This window comes from Vipera berus (assembly GCF_964194415.1).
Source record: "Vipera berus genome assembly, chromosome: 7".
In the NCBI taxonomy this organism is placed as follows: domain Eukaryota; kingdom Metazoa; phylum Chordata; class Lepidosauria; order Squamata; family Viperidae; genus Vipera; species Vipera berus.
In genome coordinates, this window is record NC_138209.1 from 19,998,721 (window position 1) to 20,023,200 (window position 24,480).

General features: G+C 39.8%; 1 protein-coding gene across 7 annotated transcripts in view; it reads right to left on the minus strand.

The window, feature by feature from the left end:
• EMCN (endomucin) overlaps positions 1 to 22,226 on the minus strand; it is a 51,648-nt gene extending 29,422 nt beyond the window's left edge. For all 7 annotated transcript variants that reach the window (XM_081332814.1, XM_081332816.1, XM_081332815.1 and 4 more), the window contains exons 1-3: positions 22,084 to 22,226; positions 6,896 to 6,928; positions 3,394 to 3,429 (exon numbers count right to left, since the gene is read on the minus strand). In XM_081332814.1, coding sequence (XP_081188940.1) covers positions 3,394 to 3,429; positions 6,896 to 6,928; positions 22,084 to 22,153 — 139 coding nt within the window. In that variant the 5' untranslated portion in view covers positions 22,154 to 22,226. The remainder of the gene's footprint in view (positions 1 to 3,393; positions 3,430 to 6,895; positions 6,929 to 22,083) is intronic.
• Positions 22,227 to 24,480: the final 2,254 nt, after the last annotated feature.

A 24,480-nucleotide genomic window follows, 5' to 3' on the forward strand; every position in this document is an offset into this window, starting at 1 on the left:
GTGATGTTTGTAGGCAGTGTGGAAGATGGCTCTGCATCATGGCAAACATTTTGCTTTAACACATATTGACTGGCGCGTTCCATCGGATCTTCCACTTCTATTGGAATGGAACCCTGTACATCAGTATCTTCCTGTGTCGCTTGTTCGAAGGCCTTCAGCTTTGCTGGGGCAACGGCTTCTTTCCCTTCAATTCGCAGAATCTTTATTTTGGCTGCCATCTCTGCTTGATGGGCTTTCTCCTGTGCTTCCATCTCTGCTTGATGGGCTTTCTCCTTTGCTTGACGGGCTTTCTCCTGTGCTTCCATCTCTCCTTGACGGGCTTTCTCCTGTGCTTCCATCTCTGCTTGACGGGCTTTCTCCTGTGCTTCCATCGCTGCTTGACGGGCTTTCTCCTTTGCTTGACGGGCTTTCTCCTGTGCTTCCATCTCTGCTTGACGGGCTTTCTCCTGTGCTTGACGGACTTTTTCCTGGGCTTCCTCCTTTGCTTGACGGACTTTTTCCTGGGCTTCCTCCTTTGCTTGGAGGATTTTTATTTCAGCTTCCTTTCTGGCTAAGGAAAGAAGCACGCCCTTTTCTTCTACAAGTGCACGGGTCTCTAGTATCTTGCGATATATCATTGAAGACCTGGAACGAGAGGATCTAGCAGGGTGTACTGTGTGTCTACTTGATGTGGACCTATGAGATCTGGTCTCTTGCAGGTCAGCAATACGGTTTTTTGCCTTATTCTTTGCCGCTTGCACCAGGAGATCTCTTTGCTGGTTCAGATCCTCAAGTTTAATTAATTCTGTTGAGGAATTAGCTACATTAGAGTCATTCAAAAAACCTATGTATTTTGTAGACAGCCGCTGGTAACATTCATAAGCTGCAGATAAGCGATCTATAGAGTCTCTTAATACAGCAGGATTACCATCAACACTGAGCAAAATTGTTATGGCGTGTGTGGTTCTGTCCCATAGCTCTGACAGATTAGTGGAAAATTCATCTTTAATTGCCTCATAAATTTCTATGAGTTTCTGGGTTGGTTTTATTGTACGCTTGGGTCTTCCATCTTCTTGATGCAATTCAGGGGTGTCTGGCTGAACCGGCTCTTCGAAATCGATGAGACACTCCGCCATGGCTAAGACAGGTACAGAAATTTTCTAGATATTTTCTGATTAAATTCGGTGAACTTCGCTATTTGACCACCAGGGGGCACTTTCTGTGTGGTCAGAAACTTCAGGGAAGTTCACCTGTTGGCCACTAGGGGCACTTTTTGTGTGGTTAGGGACTTCAGGAAGGTTCACCCTTTGACCACTAGGGGCACTCTACACGTGCCTGAGGACAAGCCTTTTAATTGCTGAGCAGCCACTGGAATGCTGCTTGTGTAGGTGAGTACTCCAATGAACTTCACCTCTTGACCACTAGGGTCGCTGTTTGGATGCAAGCCTGGTACCTTCCCTAGCTTAAGTTGGGACATTAAGTGAAGCAACTGTTCTGCCCTATGACCACAAGTTGTGAGCCGGTTTGAAACCCTTGGAGGAACTGCCTCTCCGTGTTGAGAGCTAAACCCTAGGCTGTAACTTGTCACTGACAGAGGTTAATTGCTCCCTCATTCCTTTGTTTAAGCTAGTGGGCTGGGTAGGATTGATTTGCTTGCTGAATGATCTCCTTTTTGGAGATTTAAAACACCTATTTTAGGATTTTAGATCATTTTCCTATCATATAAAAATGCTTGCATAGCTTGCTATAAGTATGAATCAAAGTCTCTCTCTGTATACAAGCTTTCAGATGCGTTTCAAATTTGCAGACAGTGTTGTTTCTCAGCAATCTTTATTTGCAAAAGAGAGAGGAAGGAAAAAAAATTGCTAGCTGGCAAACTTTTTGTTGGAGCTCAACTTTAAAACCAATGGCTAATAGCACAGGATGATCTCTGTAGAAATGCTTGCATGGCTATTCATAGATTTCATTTGCAACTGGCAAAATTTTGTTTGAGAAAAATTCAACTCTCAAGGCAATGGCTATCAATGAATGCTTTTCTCTCTGTATAACATCCAAGCTTACAAGCAGCTCGCATTCCTAAGGTGGAGGTCTCCTTCACTGAAGAGCCAGTTACCAAGGCAACAAATTACTTTATTGTCTATCCTTATGGCCACTAATAGCTTAGCCAGAGAAGCAGAGTTCGTTTTTCAAAAGGTGAATCTCTGAAACTTCTAGAGAAAGACTATTTGAAAAAAGGCAGGCAGGAAATTTTCTTTAAGCTTTCTTTGGTTTCACAAACTTGAAAGTTGCAAACAAACAGTCATTCTAAATTGCAGGCAATAACTGGCAGAGAGGCAATGAGATGTTTACTAGCCTTTTCAAACAAAGGTTCACAGGATGTTATTTCCAAATCCTTTGTTACCTCTGCCTTGCTCAGAAACAACATGCACATGAGGGATGCAGAGAGAAGGAATTCAGATTGCATTTCCTGACTGTTTAAACTTGATTGTAGAAACGTTACAGACTTTAAATTGCAGATTTTAGAAATTAAAACACATTTCTAACTGGACTTTAAACTTGATTGAGGTAAACACATGCAACCAGTAAGAGTAATTGTTATCCTTGACTTCTTACTTGTAGACAACACACACAATGCAGCCAGTTAAATTGATCACTGATTTTTCACTTAAGCTTTGCAGATAACATGCATACACAATGGATTGCAGGCAGTAAAAATTAATAACTGTCTTTTGACTGTTCTGCTACAGACACGTTGTGCTCGTGATTTTAATTCCTTGTTGAAACACTTATTGGTATGTTTAAGCGAATTTAGTCACATTTAACGGCCCTTTGCAGACAGTGAACTCATAAAGCCCCTGGTTCATCTGAAATACCTTTATTTTGCATGTAGAAGGTGGTTACAGCAGAGAAGGTGTGGTCAGTTGAACGTGGTTGGAACTTTAAGGTCAAAAGACAGTAACAGGATTACTGTCCGCATGGCTTGTGTTCAGATGTTACAATGGAGGATGGAACACAAGGGAGCAAGGAGAAGGAGGAAGTCCAACCCAGAAGGGGTGGATCTTAGTACAGCATCATGAGCAGGATAGGAAATACATCACAAAGGGGGAAGGTACTGGCAGACCCAATTAGCATATTGGTAATTTCCCAAGAACAGCCATGTGGTGGCAGCACACAGAACAATATTAATTTTAAAAGATGCTTTCCCCAACTGGAAATGATTGTCTTTTGAGCAAAGGATTAATTTATACTTGAAACAGTATCCATGCAACAGAATATTATAAAAACATAATACAATCAGTCTTTAATACAGTCAGTGGTGGATAAGATACTGATAAAAACTTTTTAAATATTTTCACTTGTACAACATGTATAGTTAATGTAGAATTTCAAGCAGTTGTTTATTCAAGAACTTACTTTTTGCTGCTGAAGTGGCATTTATCGTGGGAGACCCTATAGAAAGCATATTCAATATTAAAGATTACAGTTTTATTTTGCAGTTTTAAACTACCAGCTGAGTTGAATACATAGCCTGAAATTTAGCAGCCCCCCCTTTTTAGTATTAACTGACTTTCTCCCTGAATAACAGCAATATAGTTATATTCAGATTCCAAACTATGATATCATTTGAACAAATAATAATAATATATGGAATTTCAGGAAAACAATAATATAATGTATGCACACTTTTGCTAGATGCAGACTTCAGTAAAGATAACACAGAGTTTTCTAAGAACAATAATATGGTAAAAATATAGAATACCTATATACCTTAAACTGCCTCGAATTGCATTGGGGGCAACAAATAAATTCAATTAATTAAACAAATAAATAAATTCATGACTGGAATCAAATATTTGTATCTAAATAACTTAGAACTATTTCTGCTCAAACTAAGAAATTACCTTAACATTGATCCATGACTAGAAACCTCCCACACTGAATCTTGAGTAATTATGAAAAATTCTAACGTTACATATCTATACAGGTGGCTGCATTTTGGATAAAGAATTTATAGAAATATAAATATTTTTGTTATAAAAAAATCTTCAAATCTCCACATTGACTCATTACATCTGTTTTAAACGGATAAAATAATAAAACATGAAATCTTTATTAACCTGTTTATTATTAGCTGGTATCTATATGAAGCCGCTGGGCGAGATCATTCGTGGTTTTGGGGTGGGGTATCATCAGTACGCTGATGATACCCAACTTTTTCTTTCCACCCCGAACCAACCCAGTGATGCCCTCTCCGTGATGTCCCGGTGCCTGGAGGCGGTTCAGGTCTGGATGGGGAGAAACAGGCTTCGTCTCAATCCCGCCAAGACTGAGTGGCTGTGCATATCGGCATCTCGGGTTAACCAAGTTATTCCATCCTTAATGATGGGGGGTGAGGTGTTACCCCCCGTCGATAGGGCTCGCAACTTGGGCGTCCTCCTGGATTCACGGCTCAATTTCGAAGACCATATAGGAGCCGTGACCAGGGGGGCTTTTGCCCAGGTTCGCCTGGTGCGCCAGTTGCGTCCCTATCTGGACCGAGACGCCCTACGCACAGTTACTCATGCGCTTGTGACCTCCCGTTTGGACTACTGTAACGCTCTCTACATGGGGCTGCCCTTGAAGACCACTCGGAGGCTTCAACTGGTGCAGAATGCGGCCGCGCGAGTTGTAATGGGGGTTTCCCGATACTCCCATGTAACACCTCTACTCCGTGAGCTGCATTGGCTTCCGGTTGCCCTCCGGGTGAAATTCAAGGTGCTGGTTATCACCTATAAAGCCCTACATGGCCTGGGTCCGGGATATCTGAGGGAACACCTGCTGCCGGCATCAAATGCCCTTCGCCCAGTGCGCTCCCACAGGGAGGGTCTGCTCAGGGTCCCGCCGGTAAGAGACTGCCGGCGGGTGACACCCAGGGATAGGGCCTTCTCGGTGGGAGCGCCTGCCCTCTGGAACCAGCTGCCGGTGGAGCTGAGAACTGCCCCCGACCTTCGATCATTCCGCCGGGGCCTGAAGACCTGGCTCTTCGAGCTCTTGGGCCCAGACTGAGGAGGAATTTTTAATTTGGGGTTCTTTTTAACTGACTACAGGGTTAATTTAATATTTTTTAATTTGGTTCTTAATTTTTGTATTTTGGATTTTTAATTCCCTGTAAACCGCCCTGAGTCCTCAGGGAATAGGGCGGTATATAAATATAACTAAATAAATAAATAAATAAATAAATAAATAAATAAATAAATTTATTATTGCTAGATTTTTAAAATCATTAGAAAATAGTTCAATAGAAGATGGTACAGCAAATATGGAATATTGCTATGTTAGGCAAATTGGTTTGTAAATTACCTTGTCACAAAATACAGATGTCATGAAATTGATTAGTGTTAATTTGGGGGTGTTTCTGTTAACCAGATGGAGCAGTATAGTCACAGTCATCTGGAGAATGTAATATATCTTCAATTTACTTATAGACTTACTATATAGTGATGAATATATGCCTGTCATGTCATTTAAATATATAAACTGCTTTGTACTGTGTGGTTTTATGTTAAAATATTTAAAAAATTAAAAATATTGAAGTGCAAACTAATGCTGCAGCAAAATAGGCATGAATAAAATCAATTCATAACCTTATTTTCATTTTGTAATGTAAAACATTTTCATGACTGCTCATTTAAACTCATAAGGATCATTTGGGATTAACTGGGATGAGATTATCTCCCCAATTTGATGCTCTTCAATGCCCTGGATTTTAACTATGCTGGATGGAGAGCATGGAAACTCTAATCTAGAGTATGTTCTGTGTTCTTTACTCAGCATAGTTAAAATCCTTTGCATTATAGACAGACATTATATAGGGGAGTACCTAGGATAGACGTTATACAGGGGGAGCTAAATGTGAGAGATTAATGGATGTGGTCCAATAGTCTCACAACTGTACTGACCATCCTGGCTGTTTAGTACTGACCATCCTGGCTGAGTACCAGCCAATGAAATAGTTGGCATAGGAGAACTGCTGGATGTCATATCAACAGAATCAGAAGTTTAGCAAAAGCCTGTAAAGAACTCTCCATATGATAAATATATATTCATGTCAGTTCTGGGGAAGCCTGTTTGTGCCATCTCAGCTTGAAGATAATTCAGATTCTGATGATTCTCCTATAATTTACTAGCTATGTATGAGTTTAAATGCTTAGAAAAGAGTTATAGGTTCTTTAGGTTTAAAGACAACACCAAGCAAGGGTGGAGCTAAGAAGGATTTTTTGGCTTTGCCAATCTCCGAAAATCCTCAGATAGGTGCCAAGTCTGCCTTCTAGGTGTAGCTTTTGCAATTTGCTCTCCAGGGTCCTGAAAAGGCTTTGTTGGAAATCTTCCACATGGTTATGTACAAACTCTCAGCCATGCAGAAACATTAATTATCAATGGAATCCCAGCACTTAAATGTAAATGCAGAGCCTGGTGGAGGGTAGTGGCCCAGTTAACTATACAGGCATATGGGATAGTTGCATTGATAATGGATATCAATAAGTTATTATTCTTCAATTAGCCATATTAGGCTTTCTGAGGTCCAGTTAAAATACTATCTCTCTCTATTAAATATTAGAGAAGCTTAAAGCTACAGATGTGAGGATCTCTTTAGATTAATAGGATTATTTTACAGATTTCAAATTTTTGTTCTAGTCTAGACCTTCTTTGCTGATGTTTTGCTGCTTCACAGCTTCAGTTATTAATTAAATCAGTCTTGTGGTAGTCAGATTCACATAAAAACTGCCTCCCCTCCCCCAGTTTTATAGGGTGAGAGTAACTAACTTATTATAACTTATAATAACATATAATAACTATAAGTAACTCTCCAAAATGAAAACAATACATCTCAATTGATGTCATTGTTTTCAAGATATGGTTACATGTTTTTGCTTACCAATATTTCCTTGAGTGCTAGTGGATATGGTAACTGTAAAAGATAGAAAACAAAACAAAAAACCCCCATAAGTTTGAACCAATTCTGTCACATACCTAGTTAGCAATTAATTAGAAGACATTGGATGAAAACAGAAACAATCTGCTGAGCTGTATCTAAATAATCAGTAATTTTTTTAATGATACAGAACATAATGTAAAAAAGTAAAAAAACCAAAGACATATATTTATATCATTAATAAAAGCTAAAATAATTACTAACTTAATTTCCCTTTTTACCAACCAACCAACCTGCCTCTGATCTTGATTAATCCTGATCCTAATATGACATCACCTTTTCATATATTTGTTCAAATGCTTTTAAAATTAGCCAGGTGGATTACCATCTCTTCATGATTGTACAGTTAACTATGAGCTATGTGAAGCATTTCCATTTATCTGTCAAATGTTCTGCCATTCTGTTTCATTAAAGTCTAATGCTTCAAAATTGCTTTATGGAGCAGCATCATGAGAAGCTGGACCTGATATATTCCTTTTTTTTTACACAACTCTAAAAAGTAAAGGTAACCTGTCTTCAAGTGCCTCTCTTGTTTGACATTAATGAGAGCTGAATTTACTTAATACTTGGAAATTCAGGGCTATAGGTTAGACTTAAAAGTCCAAATAAACATCTCAGTACAAAGCAATGTCAAAACATCTCTACAGTCTTGCCAAGAAAATTGCACAGTTGTGTACAGGTAATCACCAGGAACTAAGCTGTACTTCTGGGCATTTTTACTTTCATTGTATATATAAGAGACAAAATCATATAAATTCTTCTGGTTTGGGTTTACTCTATTATACTAATAGTAGAAAGATTTCAGTTTCCAAGAAGATAAATAATTTGTTTGCTCATTGTAATTGCAATACTTTTAAAATAGAAATAAGTATTGTGCCATGAAAGTACTGATTCCTAATTCTGCATCTATAAGTAGCAGTAAGTAACACAATAGTACAACTATAATCAGTTGGGATATATTCTTGAGTTTAGCATTCCCCCCCCAGTAAATATATTTAAATGGCCCTGTGCTTGACATCTTGACTGGGTCAATCTGCTGTGAAAGTCTTAATTATATGGCAGATATTATCATGTGAAAAGCAAATTATAGTAGAGAACTCAGGCACAAGAAAAGTCTATTGGCAGTTAAGAAAGATCAGAAAATTTCAGTGCCATGTAAATTGCAATCTTTACTTCAAAATGTGTATTATGACTCCAAAGGAGCTGCTTAAGAATCCAGAACAGGCAGAAGTGATTATGTCCCTATAGAAATGCCTTGCTGCTCACAGAATAGATGTTGGGTAGGCGTATCTGTAGAAGCAAGTGGAATTAATGGGATTTAAGCAGCCAAGTTGAGTGCCTGCTGTGATGGAAGGCCCTTTAAGTGTTTCTCATCCCAGAGTCTTTGTTTATTGTCAATAAATTGAGAGGCAATTCCAATTTGCAATTCAAGTTTTAGATGATTAATCACTCTGATTAACTAATGTGTGCAGCAATCTTGTGCACATTTACTGTGAGCTAAATCAGGCTGGCTTCATGCTGCACTCAAGTGCAGAGGAGTTCTCTAATTTCTAAAGTTCATCTCACATATTCATCTCTGTAAGTTCCTGTATGTTTTCCTATAGATTCTTATGACATGTGTTTTGTGCTAAAAACCATGGTTATTTCTTCAGCCAGAGAGGCTGGCTGGTGTGGCATATGCTTCTACGGCTTCTGAAAAATCCCACACTAACTGGACCCTGGACCCCAGTACCTCTCCTAGTTGGTTCTTCCGACTGGCGTTTGGGTGGCCGGTCTCTCTGGCGGGCTCTGCAAACCACTGCAATGTGGCCTGTCCTTCTGCAAGTTCTACACATGGCTGAACAAAATCTGCAGTTGGCATGAAAATGGTTGCTGCCGCACCCCTTACATCTCGGTAAGAGAACTGCCTTATAATTGTCCTCTCGCGGCTGGCCATTGCAGTGTGGTGCGTTGGGTTGCTTTTGGAGTCGGTTGATTTCAGGTTCTTCTTCCTCAAAGAGTTCTTTGGTGTGTTTGGCGTCCTCACGATAGACCGTTTCTTTGAACTTTGTTGATTTGGCAGGCTGTATAGTTTGAACGGCGTCCCCGGCAGCTTCGTTGGCCATCATCTCATCTTGTGCTTCAGAAAATGTTAAATTTGGCCTAGCAAATAGTCTCTGCTGAAGCGTTCTGTCCCATAGGCCGCAGACGAACTGGTCTTGTAGTCGCTCTTCTAAATTTGAAAATTTGCATAGGTGTGTGGCCTGCCTGAGTCCCGCTATGAACTCTGACGCTGACTCCCTGGGAAGCTGCACTCTTTGGTCGAACTTGAACCGCCAAGCCATTTCAGACATCTTGGGCTGGAAGTGCCCAGTTAGCTTCTTTTTGAGATCTGCATAAGAGACCGCTTCGATTGGTGTCGGCACGAAAAGGTTCTTGGCTAAATCAAAGGTAGCTGGGCCGCACACGCACAGTAGCGTTGCAGCCTTCACTCCTTCTTCCACTATCTGATTGGCTCTGAGATAGTTTTCTACTTGCGATAGATATGATGGCCATTCCTCCGGGTGTTTCACGTTGAATTCTTGCAGTTTGCCAATCTTCAGCATTCTTTCTTGCTGGTTCCTGTGTTCTTCTGGATCCTGCTTCAGGCTTAGGGAAGGAGTCCACTGAGCACGAGGTCACTAGCGTAGCTTGCTAGCCGACCTTGAGGGGGGGGGAATGCCTCTTCCCTCTGACATGTGCTGCCTTTCCCTCGTAGACTTCAGCTCTTTATTCGGTGAAGCAGGATCCCACCTTCGTCGCCACTGTTAAATAGCAGGTTCTTTGGTGCAGGAATGAAGATGCGGAACAGAGTACAGGGTAACTCATTGTTTATTTCATGCTGGAACTGTACTGGGGAAATGGCTGCAACTAGCCGCAATATATAGTCTAACCCCTAGGTGGCAGCCAATAGGTTTGAATCAACCATTGCCACCTGGAGATAGCCAATTGCAGCACAGGAGACTTGTAGTCTGGGTTGCTGGAGAGCCATTAGCTGCTCCAGCAACCCACGTAGTGTTTCACAAGAGCCCAGTACATAACACTTAACATCTAACTTCTACCAGAAGAATGTGATTAAGCTGTGTACTGCCTGAAGAGGGTCATTGCAAATATATCTATAATGCAGTTATTTTTAGAGTTTCCTCTTATCTTTTATATGCTCATGATGCCACACCTAAGCTGCTTTGTTCCTGACATGTTCCTGGAAGAAAATGATTATGATAGAATCACTGAGCAACATTACATTCCCACACACAGCTTTTCTGAGCGAATATTAATTATTGCTTCTACCCTGGTGTTATTCCACCATGCATAACATTCAGATCCTTTCTGAAACACATGAAATGATGAAGTGCCTGATGACCAAGGTGCATCAGATTATAGTGTTATGCTCTGAAAGGTTATCATCCCCCCCAAATGCTTGAATGATCTCCTCCTCCTCCCTCATGTTCTTTGACCTTCTCTTTTTGTGTAGGTTGAAGGCATCTGTGAACCTATACAAAGCCAGCAGGCTTTCTATAGCTAGTGGAGAGTCTTCTGGAAGACACTTAAGGTTTTCACTGGATAAGGAGTGGGCAAATGGGAGGGGTGTGTTCTTTTTGTTTTCATTTTTTTCTTTAACATTAATCCAATTTTAAGGCAAAAAAAAAGTTTCAACAGAGTATTTCATTTCTTGAAGGGTACCTGTCTCTGAATGGAAGGAAAATGACCACCTGTCTCTTTTCTCGCCTCTTCTCACATTCATGGTGAATACTTTGGTTTCCAGATAGGGGAAAGAGAAAGCAACAGTGCTAGATATTGCAGTCCCCCTTTTTCACAGTGATTAACATGAACTGTTGCTAATGACATTCTCAAAAATTTGAGTACTAACTAATGGGACTTGTTTTCAAAAATAGCAAGATTATCATTCTTTGGCAAGGGTTAGGCTCCAATCCTTTCTATCCCCCCCCCAAATCATAAAAATATAAATCAAGAAGGAGAAAATATACAAGGAGTATCAAGTCCAAGTCTATTGTTTAGGAAATAAAGTGACATTTTGTAAACAACAGCAAAACGTATAAAATAATAATAATAATAATAATAATAATAATAATAATAATAATAATAATAATAACAACAACAACAACAACAACAACAACAACAACAACAACAACAATAATAATAATAATAATAATAATAATAATAATAATAATAATAATAATAATAATAATAATAATGATAATAAGTTGGAAGGGACCATGGAGGTCATCTAGTCCAACCCCCTGCTCAGGCAGGAAACCTTATACCATTTCAGGCAAGTGGCTGTCCAGTCTCTTCTTAAAAACCTCCAGTGTTGGAGCATTCACCACCTCTGGAGGCAGGTTGTTCCACTGGTTAATTGTTCTAACTGTCAGGAAGTTTCTCCTTAGTTCTAGGTTGCTTCTCTCCTTGACTAGTTTCCATCCGTTGCTTCTTGTCCTGCTTTCAGGTGCTTTGGAGAATAGCTTGACTCCCTCTTCTTTGTGGTAGCCCCTGAGATATTGGAACACTGCTATCATGTCACCCCTCACTCTTCTCTTCGTGACATGCATATCACCAAATTGCATATCACCAAAAATATATAGGTACTTACTAGTTAAGCTTGGAAGGAAAAAATGACCAGCTAAAATATTTAAGTAAGATATTTAAATTAAAACCTAGTCTCATAAAGCTGTGGGAAATAGCCAGATAATTTGCTTACATTGATAAGGTCACTCTCATCTCTAATTTATGGAAAATATTGGGTCAACACAAATGAGATTAGGGTGCACTTTGCATTACTAGCAGCATGTCTCAAGAACTGGATTTATTTTTAAAGTAGCTTTAATGTCAGTATATCTTATCCAAATAAGAAGTAGGCTTGGTACAATAAATTTTAATAGCTGTGGACATAATGTATATGAATAAATATGCACTTGCAAAGAGGATAAGGTTTGAAAATACTAACCTCTTTGCTCAAATATTTATAACCCACTTTGAATTCAGTCCAAATGCATACATTCTTAACCAGTCCAAAATTGAGGCTTGCTTTCCACCCCCTTGTTCACCTGTACCTTCCCCTTTGCAAGATAAGGGAACCTTAATGCATCTTTGGCTATGTCATGATATTGATCTATTATTACAAGTATCTACACATAGTAAAGAGAGTCAGAAATGATTAAAAATTACCCCTAAATATCTAGAGAAGCCAGTTGAGGATTGTTAGTTTACTCTGAGAGTTATCTTGGTTTCAGCTTAAGGTAATAGATAAAAAATGCCTTTAAACTGAGGTAAGCTCCTGCAGTTTCTTGGCAGTGTTACTTGCACTGTTATTGTTGTGGAGATGTTTAACAGCCTAGGCAAGAATCATGGAATATCCAGAAGGTCTCCTATTCAAGGAGGAGTGTTTACTCAGATTTCTAAAGTCAACCAGTTTTGGCTGAGTAATTAATAAGTGCTGAGGCTTGGACAAGTTAAATGGTAAGTTGTCTTCAAGCTGAGTTTAACTACTATTTAGTCTTCTAAAGCAATAATATAATTTTGAGGTTTCCAAGGGAGATATAGCAAAGTGCAGAAGCCTCTGTGTACTGCAAACACCAAGGAACTAGTGATTAGATCAATTCTTTGGAACCTCTCCAGGTAAAGAGAGGACAGGAGATCACTCACATATGATCCAGATAGCTATTTCTCACAGGACAGCAATTTTCCATGGGTTTGAACACCCAGAAGATGATGGGATGAACCATCTTGCTTATAACCATGGTGGAACCTTTTAAATGATGCTGTTTCCAAATCTCATGTAAAGGAATGTGTAGAAGGTGAGGGGATGAAGAGATGTTGTCTATTAACAGTTGAGAGAGGGAGGAGATCCAATCAATTACTGGCCAGAGGAAGAAACTTAAAAATGACCCGCCCCAACTGATCAGAAGGTTAAAAGTGGCAGCAGGAGATATATGTGTGTGTGTACATGTATATGTACATGTACATGTACAGTGCTTTTTTTGTAAAAGAAAAAGGTGCCGGAACTCACACATGTCATACAAGCCACCTTGCCTACCCTACAAGGTTCCATCCAAAAAAGGTGCCGGAACTCCGTTCTGAGCGTTCTATGAGGAAAAAAAGCCCTGTACATGTATATGTACATGTACATGTATATGTACATGTATATATATATAATGGCGGTCCTTCATTTATATGCTAACCTATTCTAATAACATTTAGCCAAGATGAGAGGTGCAAATGATGAAACATATCTCCTGGTTTTAATAGCTGTGAGAAGAAATTGCAGATTGCTGTTAAAATATATAACAACAACAACAACAACAACAACAACAACAACAACAACAATAATAATAATAATAATAATAATAATAATAATAATAATAATAATAATAATAGTTTGAAAGGACCTTGGAGGTCAACTTGTCATCTAGTCCAACCACCCCTTCCCGCTCAGGCAGGAAACCCTATACCATTTCAGACAAATGGCTGTCCAATTTCTTCTTTAAAACTTCCAGTGTTGGAGCATTCAAAGCTTCTGGAGGCAGGTTGTTCCACTGATTTACCGTATTTTCCAGCATTTAAGACGACTGGGCGTATAAGACAACCCCCGACTTTTGAGAAGATTTTCATGGGTTAAAAAATCATCTTATACGCCGGAAAATACGGTGTTACCAAAAGCCGACATGGATTTGTAAAAAAACAGATCATGTCACACAAATCTTATTGCATTCTTTGACCAGGTGACAAAATTAGTGGACCAGAGGAATGCTGTGGATATAATTTACTTGGACTTCAATAAGGCATTTGATAAAGTACTGTATTTTCCAGCATATAAGATGACTTTTTAACCCATGAAATCTTCTCAAAAGTCGGGGGTCGTCTTATACGTCCAGTCGTCTTATACGCCGGAAAATAGTACATAAATCAATCAAGCACCCCCGTTCTTGCAAAGCAACTTCAAGCCTCCTTAGTCCAGTCCCCCCTCCAACGTGACCCTCCTTTCCCACCCCCAAGAGCCTCTAAGCCCCTTGCCCTCCCCCTTGCAAATGCCAGACCCCGGGAGCGGCAGGAAGCCCCTCCCCCTCACCCAAGCGGCATCTGAGCATAAGCAGAGCGCGCCCTGCTACCCACTATCTCTCCCGGCAGCCTGGACAGTGGTACATGGCGGCCTGGTGCCCCTCTCACCCTCAGACCACGCAGCGGCCCTCGCCAGCCGGCCTCAGCATGGCCGCCCCAAGCCCAGCTCTCCAGCGTGTCTTCTGGGCCTGCCTGGCCGACCGCCTCCTGGGCGGGGCTTGGCTCCAGACACGGCAGCTGCTCTGTCTGCAAATGCACTCTCAAAGCCGGATTGCGCTCGGCCATGCAGGCTGCCAAAAGGTGGGGACTCGGAGTTCCCGTGGTGGTTGCGGCTTCTGGCGTGCCATTTGCAGAGTCTGGCCTGGAAGAGCGTGTCGTGTGAACGCAGCTCTTGCATGTATTCCAAAGGGTGGGTGGAAGGAAAAGCCCCTTTGGGCTTCAAAAGGGCGGCTTTACACCATCCGCATCAGACGGGGCTGAATCAGGCTTGTGTCGGACACTTGGCAACTGGCATGTATTTTCCGGCGTATGAGACGAAAAATCTTGAAAATCTTCTCAAAAGTTGGGGGTCGTCTTATACGCCCAGTTGTCTTATACGCCGGAAAATATGGTAACTTTGTTTGCTTCTAGGTGTTCACGGATTCATTGCTATGATCTTCCCAGGTATTGAGGTCAGGCTGATAAGTCTGTAATTTCCTGGATCCATTTTTTTTTCCTTTTTTGAAGATGGGAACTACATCAGCTCTTTTCCAGCCCTCTGGCAGTTCCGTAATGCTCCAGGATCTTTGAAAGATGTAGTTCAGTGGTTCTGAGATCACATCTGCCAGTTCCTTCAGAAACTTGGGGTGTAATCCATCTGGTCCTGGTAGACAGGTGCTCACTTACCATTTTCTTGTCTATCTTAACTTGTGTTTCTAATCTGTTTTTTACGGTACTATTTTAATAGGTTGGACTGTTTTTTCTCTTTGTGTAAATATGGATGCAAAAAAATGAAGTAGTTCTGCTTTCTCCCTGTTGCTTGTCACCTTCTTGCCACTTTCTCCCACTAGTGGACCAATCATTTCCTTAACCTTTTTCTTGTTTTTTACATGTTGAAAGAAGCTTTTTTGTTATTTTTGACTTTTGTTACAAGTCTTAGTTCATTTTGAGCCTTAGCTTTCCTGACTTTACCTTTGCAGGCTCAGGCTATTTGCTTTATATTCTTCCTTGGTTATGTGCCCCCCCTTTCCACTTGATATACTTGTCCTTTTGGTCTTCTTCAGTGCAGCTACTGTGCACTATGGATCCCTTTTATTTTTTTCCCTTTTTTTCTACTAGCCAAGCTAAGCAATAGTCTTTCACAGACTTACCAGGAGATAACTGAGATTATTTGTTTATTAGAGAGCATCCAAATAAATGGAGAACTTTTATATCCCCAAGGCCTGCCATTTTGCACCCCTCACCCTTTAAGGTCACTCTTACAACACACTGCACAAATTTTATTTTTGCATGAGAAGCATTTAATTAATAAAGAAAACAATTAAAACTGAGCAGGAAGTGAGAGCAAATTCACAATGACTCCGTCTCAGCACTTCAAAGATAAGATAAATAAGGCTTCTATCACTTGCTACAGCCTGCACATTAAGACACTGTTGAATGAAAGGAAGAAGGGGAGGACATTCTGCTTTTTATCAGCTACTAAAAGATTTTAAAAAAACAATTGAAATGTTATTTAGCTGATTTCCACTTATATATAGAAAGTACATTGACTAAGAAGATCACTAAGTAAAAAAAGGAATGAAACATCATGCTTTCCAGTCTCAACCTTTCCTAACCTATAGACCAAACAGGAAACATGAACAAATGAGCTAATATTACTTTATTGTAAGGCTGCATTAACAGAATCTCAGAAGTCTGAAAGTGCAATTCTCCCACTGTCTCCTTTATAGCTTGAGAAGTAGGGGAGGGTCTAGGACCACGTCCTCTCTTACTTCTTATGAATGTTAACATTTATAATCTTATCTCTTATAAATGCTACCATTACCTAGGCCAAGGGTCGGCAACTTGCAGCTCTGGAGCCACAAGCGGCTCTTTCATCCCTGTCCTCCACCACCTAAAAAAAAAGTTCAATCAATCAATTCCAACTTCTCATGGAAAAAAAATCTTGTGAAGTTGGAATTGATTGAACTTTTTTTAGTCCCACAAACAAAAGAAGTTTGTGGGCAGTCCAACAAACCAAAAAAGTTTGTGGGACTGCTCACAAACTTGTTTGTAAGACTGCACATGGCGACAGAGGAAGTGATGGAGGACCGCATCGGAGTTGGAAAGAAGGTGCCACATGGGTCCGATCAGGGGTGCAGAAGGGGTGGTTCTGCCAAGCATCTTGTATGGAGCCAAGAAAATGGGCTGGGTGGAGGGAGCTGCCAATGACGCTGTCATGAGGCTTGGGAGATCTCCCCCAGTGGCCATGATCCCCCCAGCCAGCCAGCCACCATCTCCCAACCTACCCCTCACCTGGCTGGCTGGCTGGCACAAAGCCTCACCACTCTTCCTCCTCGTTCTCCTCCCCACTTTGCTCCATCTGAGTTGAAGAAACCAGGGGCGCAGTAGCAGGACTGCTCTTAATAAGGTGGGTGCACACGAGCGAGCAGCACACCCGGCTCTTATTGTTTGAGAGCAATCCCACTGTTGCGCCTCTGCTTTCTTCAACTCAGATGGCCGAGGAGCCATTGAAGGCTTCTTGAGTGGGAAGGATGAGCTTTGCTGCTGGGTCATGCCTGGGCTATTCCCTGCCGCTGCCTCCCAAATTCCACCTTTGCTGCTGGGGAAAGCTGCAGTGGCAGGGTGCTCTGCATGGATGAGGTAGGAGGAAAAAGCGGCAGCAGCAGAGCACTCTGCATGGGGGAGGTAGGAGAAAAAAGCAATGGCAGCAGGGTGCTCCACGCGGGGGAGGGAGTGCATGGGGGAGGTAAGAGGGAAAATTGGCGGCAGCAGGGCACTCTGCATGGTGGAGGTAGGGAGAAAAACAGTGAAAGCAGGGCGCTCCATGTGGGGGTGGTAGGAGAGAAGAGCGGCGGTAGGGCGCACTCCATGTGGGGGAGGTAGGAGGGAAAAACGGCGGCAGGGCATGCTTCGCATGGGGGAAGTAGGAGGGAAAAGTGGCAGCAGGGTGTGCTCCGCACAGGGGTGGGTAGAGGAAGAAAGCAGCAGCAGCAGGGTGCTCTGTATGGGAGGGGGAGGTAAGCAGCAGCAGCAGCAGTGGAGTGCTGGTGGGGGGGGAAGCAGCAGGGTTTTGTGGCTCCCGGTGTTTTCTTTTCTGTGGGAAAAGGGTCCAAATGGCTGAGTGTTTAAGGTTGCCGACCCATGTCCTAGGCAGCACCTCTTCCCCCCATCGTCTAAAGTCTTTTACACATAACATTACACAATACTAAATGTCAAAACTTGTCACTTGAAGCTCAATGAGTCTACACAGGATTATTATAAAGCTTTGTGATGAAAGAGCTATCAGGAAGAAGACCTTAAGACTCTTTCCCAAGGTAAAGTTCACTATTTTTATTTATTTTATTTATTTTAATTCCATTTATATCCCGCCCTTCTCCGAAGACTCAGGGCGGCTTACAAGCTTAGCAGGTCAGTGTGCGGAAGACATGTTACAAAGTTTGAGGTTACAAATTTGGAAAACATAACAAAAGAATTGTAAAAATCGTGCATGATTGCATTGGAACTTGAGAGAGAGAAGATTGCTGTCCACTATTCACAATTCTAAATCAATGATTTTAATTGGAGGAGAGACAGGAAAGACAAAAGAAACATTTCACACCTTATAGTGACAGGATTAAGATTGCAGTGCCCGCTGTCTCTCTAAATGGTGCCCATGATTTTCCAAAATAAAATAAGTGCCTGGGATCTGATAATTGTCAGATTCTGAGATACAATTCTGGTATGATATCTCAAGGGTGATTTCACCAGCTGGCTGAACTTGAGAGAGTTCATTTAAAATTTTTATTTGAGAGCCTGTACCTTTGTGTGATGTTACAGAATGGCCACCATCATGCTTGAAAACATTACCACACTTTGCACGGGATGGTTACAAATAAAAGAATATTAGAAAAATTTTATGTAGAACAATGTTATTAATGCCCATGATCATGTAAGGACTATAGACACATTCTCTCTCTAAAGAGAAAACTGACTTCTGGATTTTAATTATTGGAGAATTGTTATTGTATTCATGTCTTCCTTGTGGTTTTGCACACATATTCTTCATTCAGGAACAAAAGTGTAATTCTATGAACCTTTGGCCTAATCCAGTACGATTATTTTTTAAGAGGCAAAGGTTGTTTTGAACTATCAATCCTATAATAAAGCCAGTTAATGACCAATTACTTGCTAAGCTTCAGCATGGGTACATCCTATAATATGAATGTTCTATCCCTTATGATCATGGTCATCCATCAGGGAGTATCAAAATCTGCAACACAGCAGGTAAAGCAGCATGATTAAAGCCCTGCCCTCTTTATGATGGCACACACTTGTGCAAAGGAATTAGAGCTTTGATCATGACACCATGGCCACCATCTTGTAGGTTTTGACAGCAACCTGTAGATACTGCTGTCTATAATCCATAGCCTTTCTTGGTTGTTTATTAGAGAGACAGAATGTATCAGCTAAAGGCATGTGTTCTGGAGGTTATTCCTATCTCCCTTTTTCAACTGAAATATGCCAATCTAGTTCCATTTCCTTAATTAGTTTTGCTTCCTTGTCTGTCTCTCAGTTGAAACTAAAGTAGCATTCTTTTTACCAAAAAATATGGCAGTAGCAGACTTAATATCAAGACCACGTATTCTTGGACAAATGCAAGAATAATTTCTAAAGCTACAGCTGGGATCTTATAACTAAAAATGATAAGTGAATGTATGAGAATCCCCCCAAATATTAAAATAACAAATAGACTTGGTTTTTCAACATCATTCAAGTATTAACACTTCAGCTTGGTAGCCCAAAACAGGGCCTCAGGGGAAACTGTTCTAACAACTGAGGACTTATTCTTTCTTACTATGAATAACATTTAAGAAGTTAAAATTTTATTAGAATTTAGGAGCTGGGAATTAAGGGAAAAGCATCTGTCCTGATCAAGGGATTGCAGATGCTATGTATTTCCATGGAGCGATAAAAATTTTCTGTCAAGAGTTGAATTTTTTAAAAAGAAAGAAAAGAAAGGTCTCTGAGGGAAAAAAGTTAAGCCCTCTGTGGTGGTGGGAATTTTTTTTGTTTTGTGATTCTGGGATTGAAATAAACAATTGGGGAAAGAGCTAAAATATGGTGGTTATGATCATGTGATCACAGCCCTACCCCTTTTTAATGTCCACTAATGCATGTAAAAAAGAAGTGGGGCAAAGATCTCATAGACACGCCCTCCATTCATCAACCCATGAATGTCCCTGAAATGGAAAACCAGTATGTTAAAACTTATTTTATACCTTTTCCAAAACTAACCAAAACTAAGCTGTGTCTTTGCTCTCCATTACTGCCACTTAATCTTGAGAAAGGACAAGCTTAAGGAATTGCTGAAAGGTTATATGTTTGTGTTCTTTGTGCTCCAAAGCATCCTTTTACCTTAAATCTGAAGTGTTGCATAGCAGGCTTAATGACTATAGGCCAGATATATGTGATATTTCTATGATATTTTGGATATGGATATTGATTTGCAAATTTGGTGCTAGCTATATTATGGCTAAATACATTGATAATGTAACATTATTTACAAAAAAGAATGGCTGTATATTATGCCATAACAACATACTGTATGTCCATTCATATATTGTCAGTGCACCCAGAAAATAGATGAATATATAAAGAGTACATATACATATATATTCTTCATAGCTTTCAATGGCTGTTTCATTCTTTAAGTTACTTTCTAGGGAATGATGTTTTGCAAGGAACTCTACAAGTTAATTTTTTACAAAATCAATTTAATGGCCTAAGTGGCCAATTCCAATTCTATGATTATATTGTGTGTATCTACCATTTTGCACATTGTTTTAAATTTCTTTCTATGAAGGTTGTTTAGGGTGTGTAACATGGCACAAGTCTCCAACTCTTTCACAACATTTCCATCTTTTCCTTTGTACCTGCCCTCTCACTCACTGCCTTCACATACTAGGTGGTCTATAAGACTTTTGAGACTCCAGGAGACAGAACATCCAACTCAGCCCCCTCCATCAATTCATCCTATGTCAATGGCATTCCCCCCCCCCTTTTTGAGCATGTATTGTCACTTAGGCCATTAAAGCCAACCCATTGCTCCAGGTGGGAATCCGAATTAAAGCATGACCATCCAGCCATTATCACATCCAGTGAAGGAGTTTTTATCTCATTATGTATTGCTGAGCTGCTCTTCCTGTGCATAAGCCTCAACAGGAATCAGTCTTCCTGTAACTTAAATCCTTGATTCCATATCCTGCATTCTGCCATGCTAGAAAACTTTAGTTAATAACTAATAAAAGGAGTGTGGGGAGGAATCCAGAGTTAAAAAAAGAGAGTTTATTATCTTGAATAAAATAGTATTTATTCATCTCAGTTTGTCTTGAGCAATATATACAGTACATGCATCCACACATTTTTGCTCATATGAATACAATTTTTGTATTATCGCTTGTTCAACCCTTTTTATTTTGCTGTATCAATAGTAAAGTTTCTCCATGTTACGTGTGTTAATGCACATGTATGTATGTCAGACAAAAATATATTAAGGATTTTTAGACCTCAGCCCTGACAAATACAAGAGAATTTTGAGGTGTAAACAGAATTTTCAGTGAGAACTCTGTTAATTCCAGTCTTCTCTTTTACAACAAAAGGAGGTGATTTTAATTCAGTACCTAGGATTGCATAATTAGTTAACCACAAGGATCCTGATAGTTATTAGCTACTCAATCAATTGATCTATTCCTGCATCTGTGAAAGGATAAAAGGATACTGTGCACCTACTTAGAAGACACAACTAGAATAAACCACAATAACACAATTTTCTTTCTTGCTAAATGAAACTTCTGGCCTTGGATTCTTTCAGAACATTTGGAAAGGAATAGTACTAGTTGCTTTCTGATTATTGTTTTGAATTACTTTCTTGATAAATGAGCAGCCCTCTAAAGATTGCTACAGAGTGCATCAATGCTGGAATCCATAATAAATATTAAGAAATGAATCTCCAGTCCCAGTTGCATCATGTTCCCAAACTGTCACAGATCACAGTGTTCTATTTTTGCCAGGACATTGCTTTATTCCCCACTCATTCTTCTTACTAGAATAAAATTAGAAATACAAATAGAAAATGGCCGCACTATAATAGCATATTTATTTTTCTGGCACTAAGTTCATTAAATACAATGGGATTTGCATTAGGAACACCCTAATGCAATGGTATGGTTGTTTTCTGCAAAGTAAATTCCTTGTGGTTAAAGGAGTTTCTTTCCAATAACTGTGCATGGAAAACAACCTACTTCTTTAAATGCAATATTTCTAAGGTGAATAGTTAATTTTTAGCAGGATTGTGATGTTTTATTGCACAGCTCCATCCAGCCACCCCAACTCTACTCTGAATTAAGGGATTACAAGGTTGTAAAAGAGAGTTTAAACTGAGTTTGTGACATTTTATCACCGGTGGGGAATTCTTCTAAAAATAATTTTGGATGCCTATATGACAATACAAATATTATCATTTCATTGCACCTGGAATGATGTTCCTGCAGCCACACCAGAAGCAGTTAGATAAATAAATAAATTATAATAATTTGTTTACAAGGAGCTAGTCCTCTAGAAAAGTTTACTGATAAGATATGAGAGACAGATCTTTTTACTTGTTAGCTTTAGAAAGAAATATGTATTTGCTTTCATTGTAGATGCAGATTTTCTGAGACCCCAGAAAATATTACTGCAATCTACTACAAAATATTACTGCAATCTGGTGACAAAATGGCAACATAACAGGCTGCCCTTTTACTAGCTCCACTGCTCTGAGAAAGCTGAAAGTGTGGCAAAGAAATCTGAGGCCTTACCCTCCTCACAGAAGAAGCCAGACAAAGCCAGGGAAAGGAGGGCAGTGCTCCACAGCTTCCCAGCCATCATTCAGGGTGCTCCAGATGTCTTCTTACAAAGGCGGCAGCAGGACCAAAACTCTCTCACACAACCTGGTTCTAATTAGCTGGTGGGAAAGGTTTGTAGCAGAGAGAAAGAGGGAGTAAGGCCAGCTGTGGAGAGCCACTGCCCATCCTGCTTATTTGGGGGATCTTGATAAAGAACAGGAGGAAACACGACAGCCTCCCTCCGGGAATTCAGCATGGAGGAGATTTATTGTTTCAGCCAGTTCACAGGAACTCCTTCTGCTTTGGCAGGCGTCAGTGTTTTTGTTGCTCCATTATTTTGTTCTTTAGCTGCGGAGGTCAGGAAAGGTTGCTTAAAGGAACGGATCTCCCTTTACAAGAGGTCACTATGATAATGTTGAAAATGTATTTTAAAAGGCATTTGGAATACATCCACTCACACTTAATGAGAGCCATACTTAAAGCAGGATGGACGCTTCTATTACTATAAGAAATACGCTCTCCAAACTTTTAGAAGAATGTTTGATGAACAGTTCCAATTAGGGAAAGGCTTGTATTATGCAATTTGGGCTACCATTTTTAAAAATTCTACCTGAAGACATGCTATTTCCAAGACTGGTTGAAACTGAGGCAGAATGAGTCAGTTTCCTCAGACAGCGTACCTTGGGAAAAGTGGATGCTTCCTAAATTAATAGTGAATATACTGCTTGCTTTGCATATCGAAGATTAAATTTCCATGTCAGTCAACTTCGGTATCTAGAATATTTGAGAGAAGAAGAGGAAAGGCTTCTTATACATTACCTAAGACCATGAAATCTCTTAGTCTGGTTTTACTGAGTTGTGACATTCTGTCCTGTTTTTCAGCTGAATGCCCTCCACGTTGATACACTTATGTTTCAGTTGTGTGGGTTAAGTTTTATCAAGTCTATTATTAATTTCAGATAGTGATTTGGTACATTAATTGTTTCCTGGGATTTAAATGTAAAGGTGAGATACATATGGATATTTTCAAATTAAACATAAATGAAAATTAAACTCAGTGAGGATTTTCAAGTGAACATACAATACTATTGTATGTATATTGGGGGAGGAGGGCATTCCTCCAAAATAAAATATTGCCACCTTTGTTTAAAACAATATAATAATTTATGGTAGGAATGAAATAAGTGAAGTCCTGGATTTAAAAAGTTCAATGTCTTTTTTGAAGTTTTGGAGAAGTTCATTGTGTGAGTTGGTATTTGGCTTTGTAGTGACTTAAGGCACCTATTTTACCCCCAAAATCTGAAACCCATCGAAATATGAGTGCTGGCTCTACTCATATCAATGTGTTGCGTTAAATTTGGTATATTATCAAGGTGACAAAAATTCTATACTTCTAGTTTGTGGCATTCAAATGGTACCAAAGCCTCAACAGGAGCATCTTCCTGTGTCCTTTTCATGGTGTAGACTAGATGATAAAAATAGGCCCAGGCCATAAACATTTATGGCAGTGTTTCTCAACCTTGGTGACTTTAAGATGGATGGACTTTAATTCCCACAATTCCCCAGCCAACATGGCTGGCTGAGGAATTCTGGGATATGAAGTCCACCCATCTTAAAATCATCAAGGTTGGGAAACACTGATTTATGGCATTAAAGCCATGTTACTATACTTGAAATTTACATTGAAATTGAACATTTACATTGAAATTGAGGCATTTGGTGAGAAACTATGTCAGACAAAGGCCCCTACTACATTTCAATGAGCTCCACATTGTATTCCAGACTAATTAAAAAGCAAAACAATGAATCAATTTTCTCAACATGTTGCTGTTGTTGTTTTTTAAATGCAAATATTTATATATATATTTTTACTGGAAGCAAAAACATAAGCCATATGTAAGGCTTCATTTTCCAGAAGAATGCAAACTCACTTCTTGTAGCACTAATTACATCTTGATCCAAATTTTATGTTAGGTAAAATCAACAATGAAAATGAAGAGAGAAGCTGAAGTTGAACGAGAACAAGTAATCATTCAGTATCTGCCAAAAATAAGTTTCAGCCTTTGTAATTATGAAATAATTTGTGTAGCAATATTGTAGCATCTGGGTAAAGCACGTATCCTAAAATTATTATTAGCATCATAACCAAAGACAGTTAATATCACATGCCATTAGTTATATCAAAGGTGAGATGATCAATGTGATTTTTGTAGATGGAAGCAATTATTTAATAAGCAAAAACACATGTAATTATCATTGAACCAGGTGCCTTCCAGATATTTTGGACTATATTTCCATAAATTCTGACTATTACCTATGCTAACTAAGCTTACTGGAGATGTTGTCTAGAAGACTTTGAGATGTTGACTT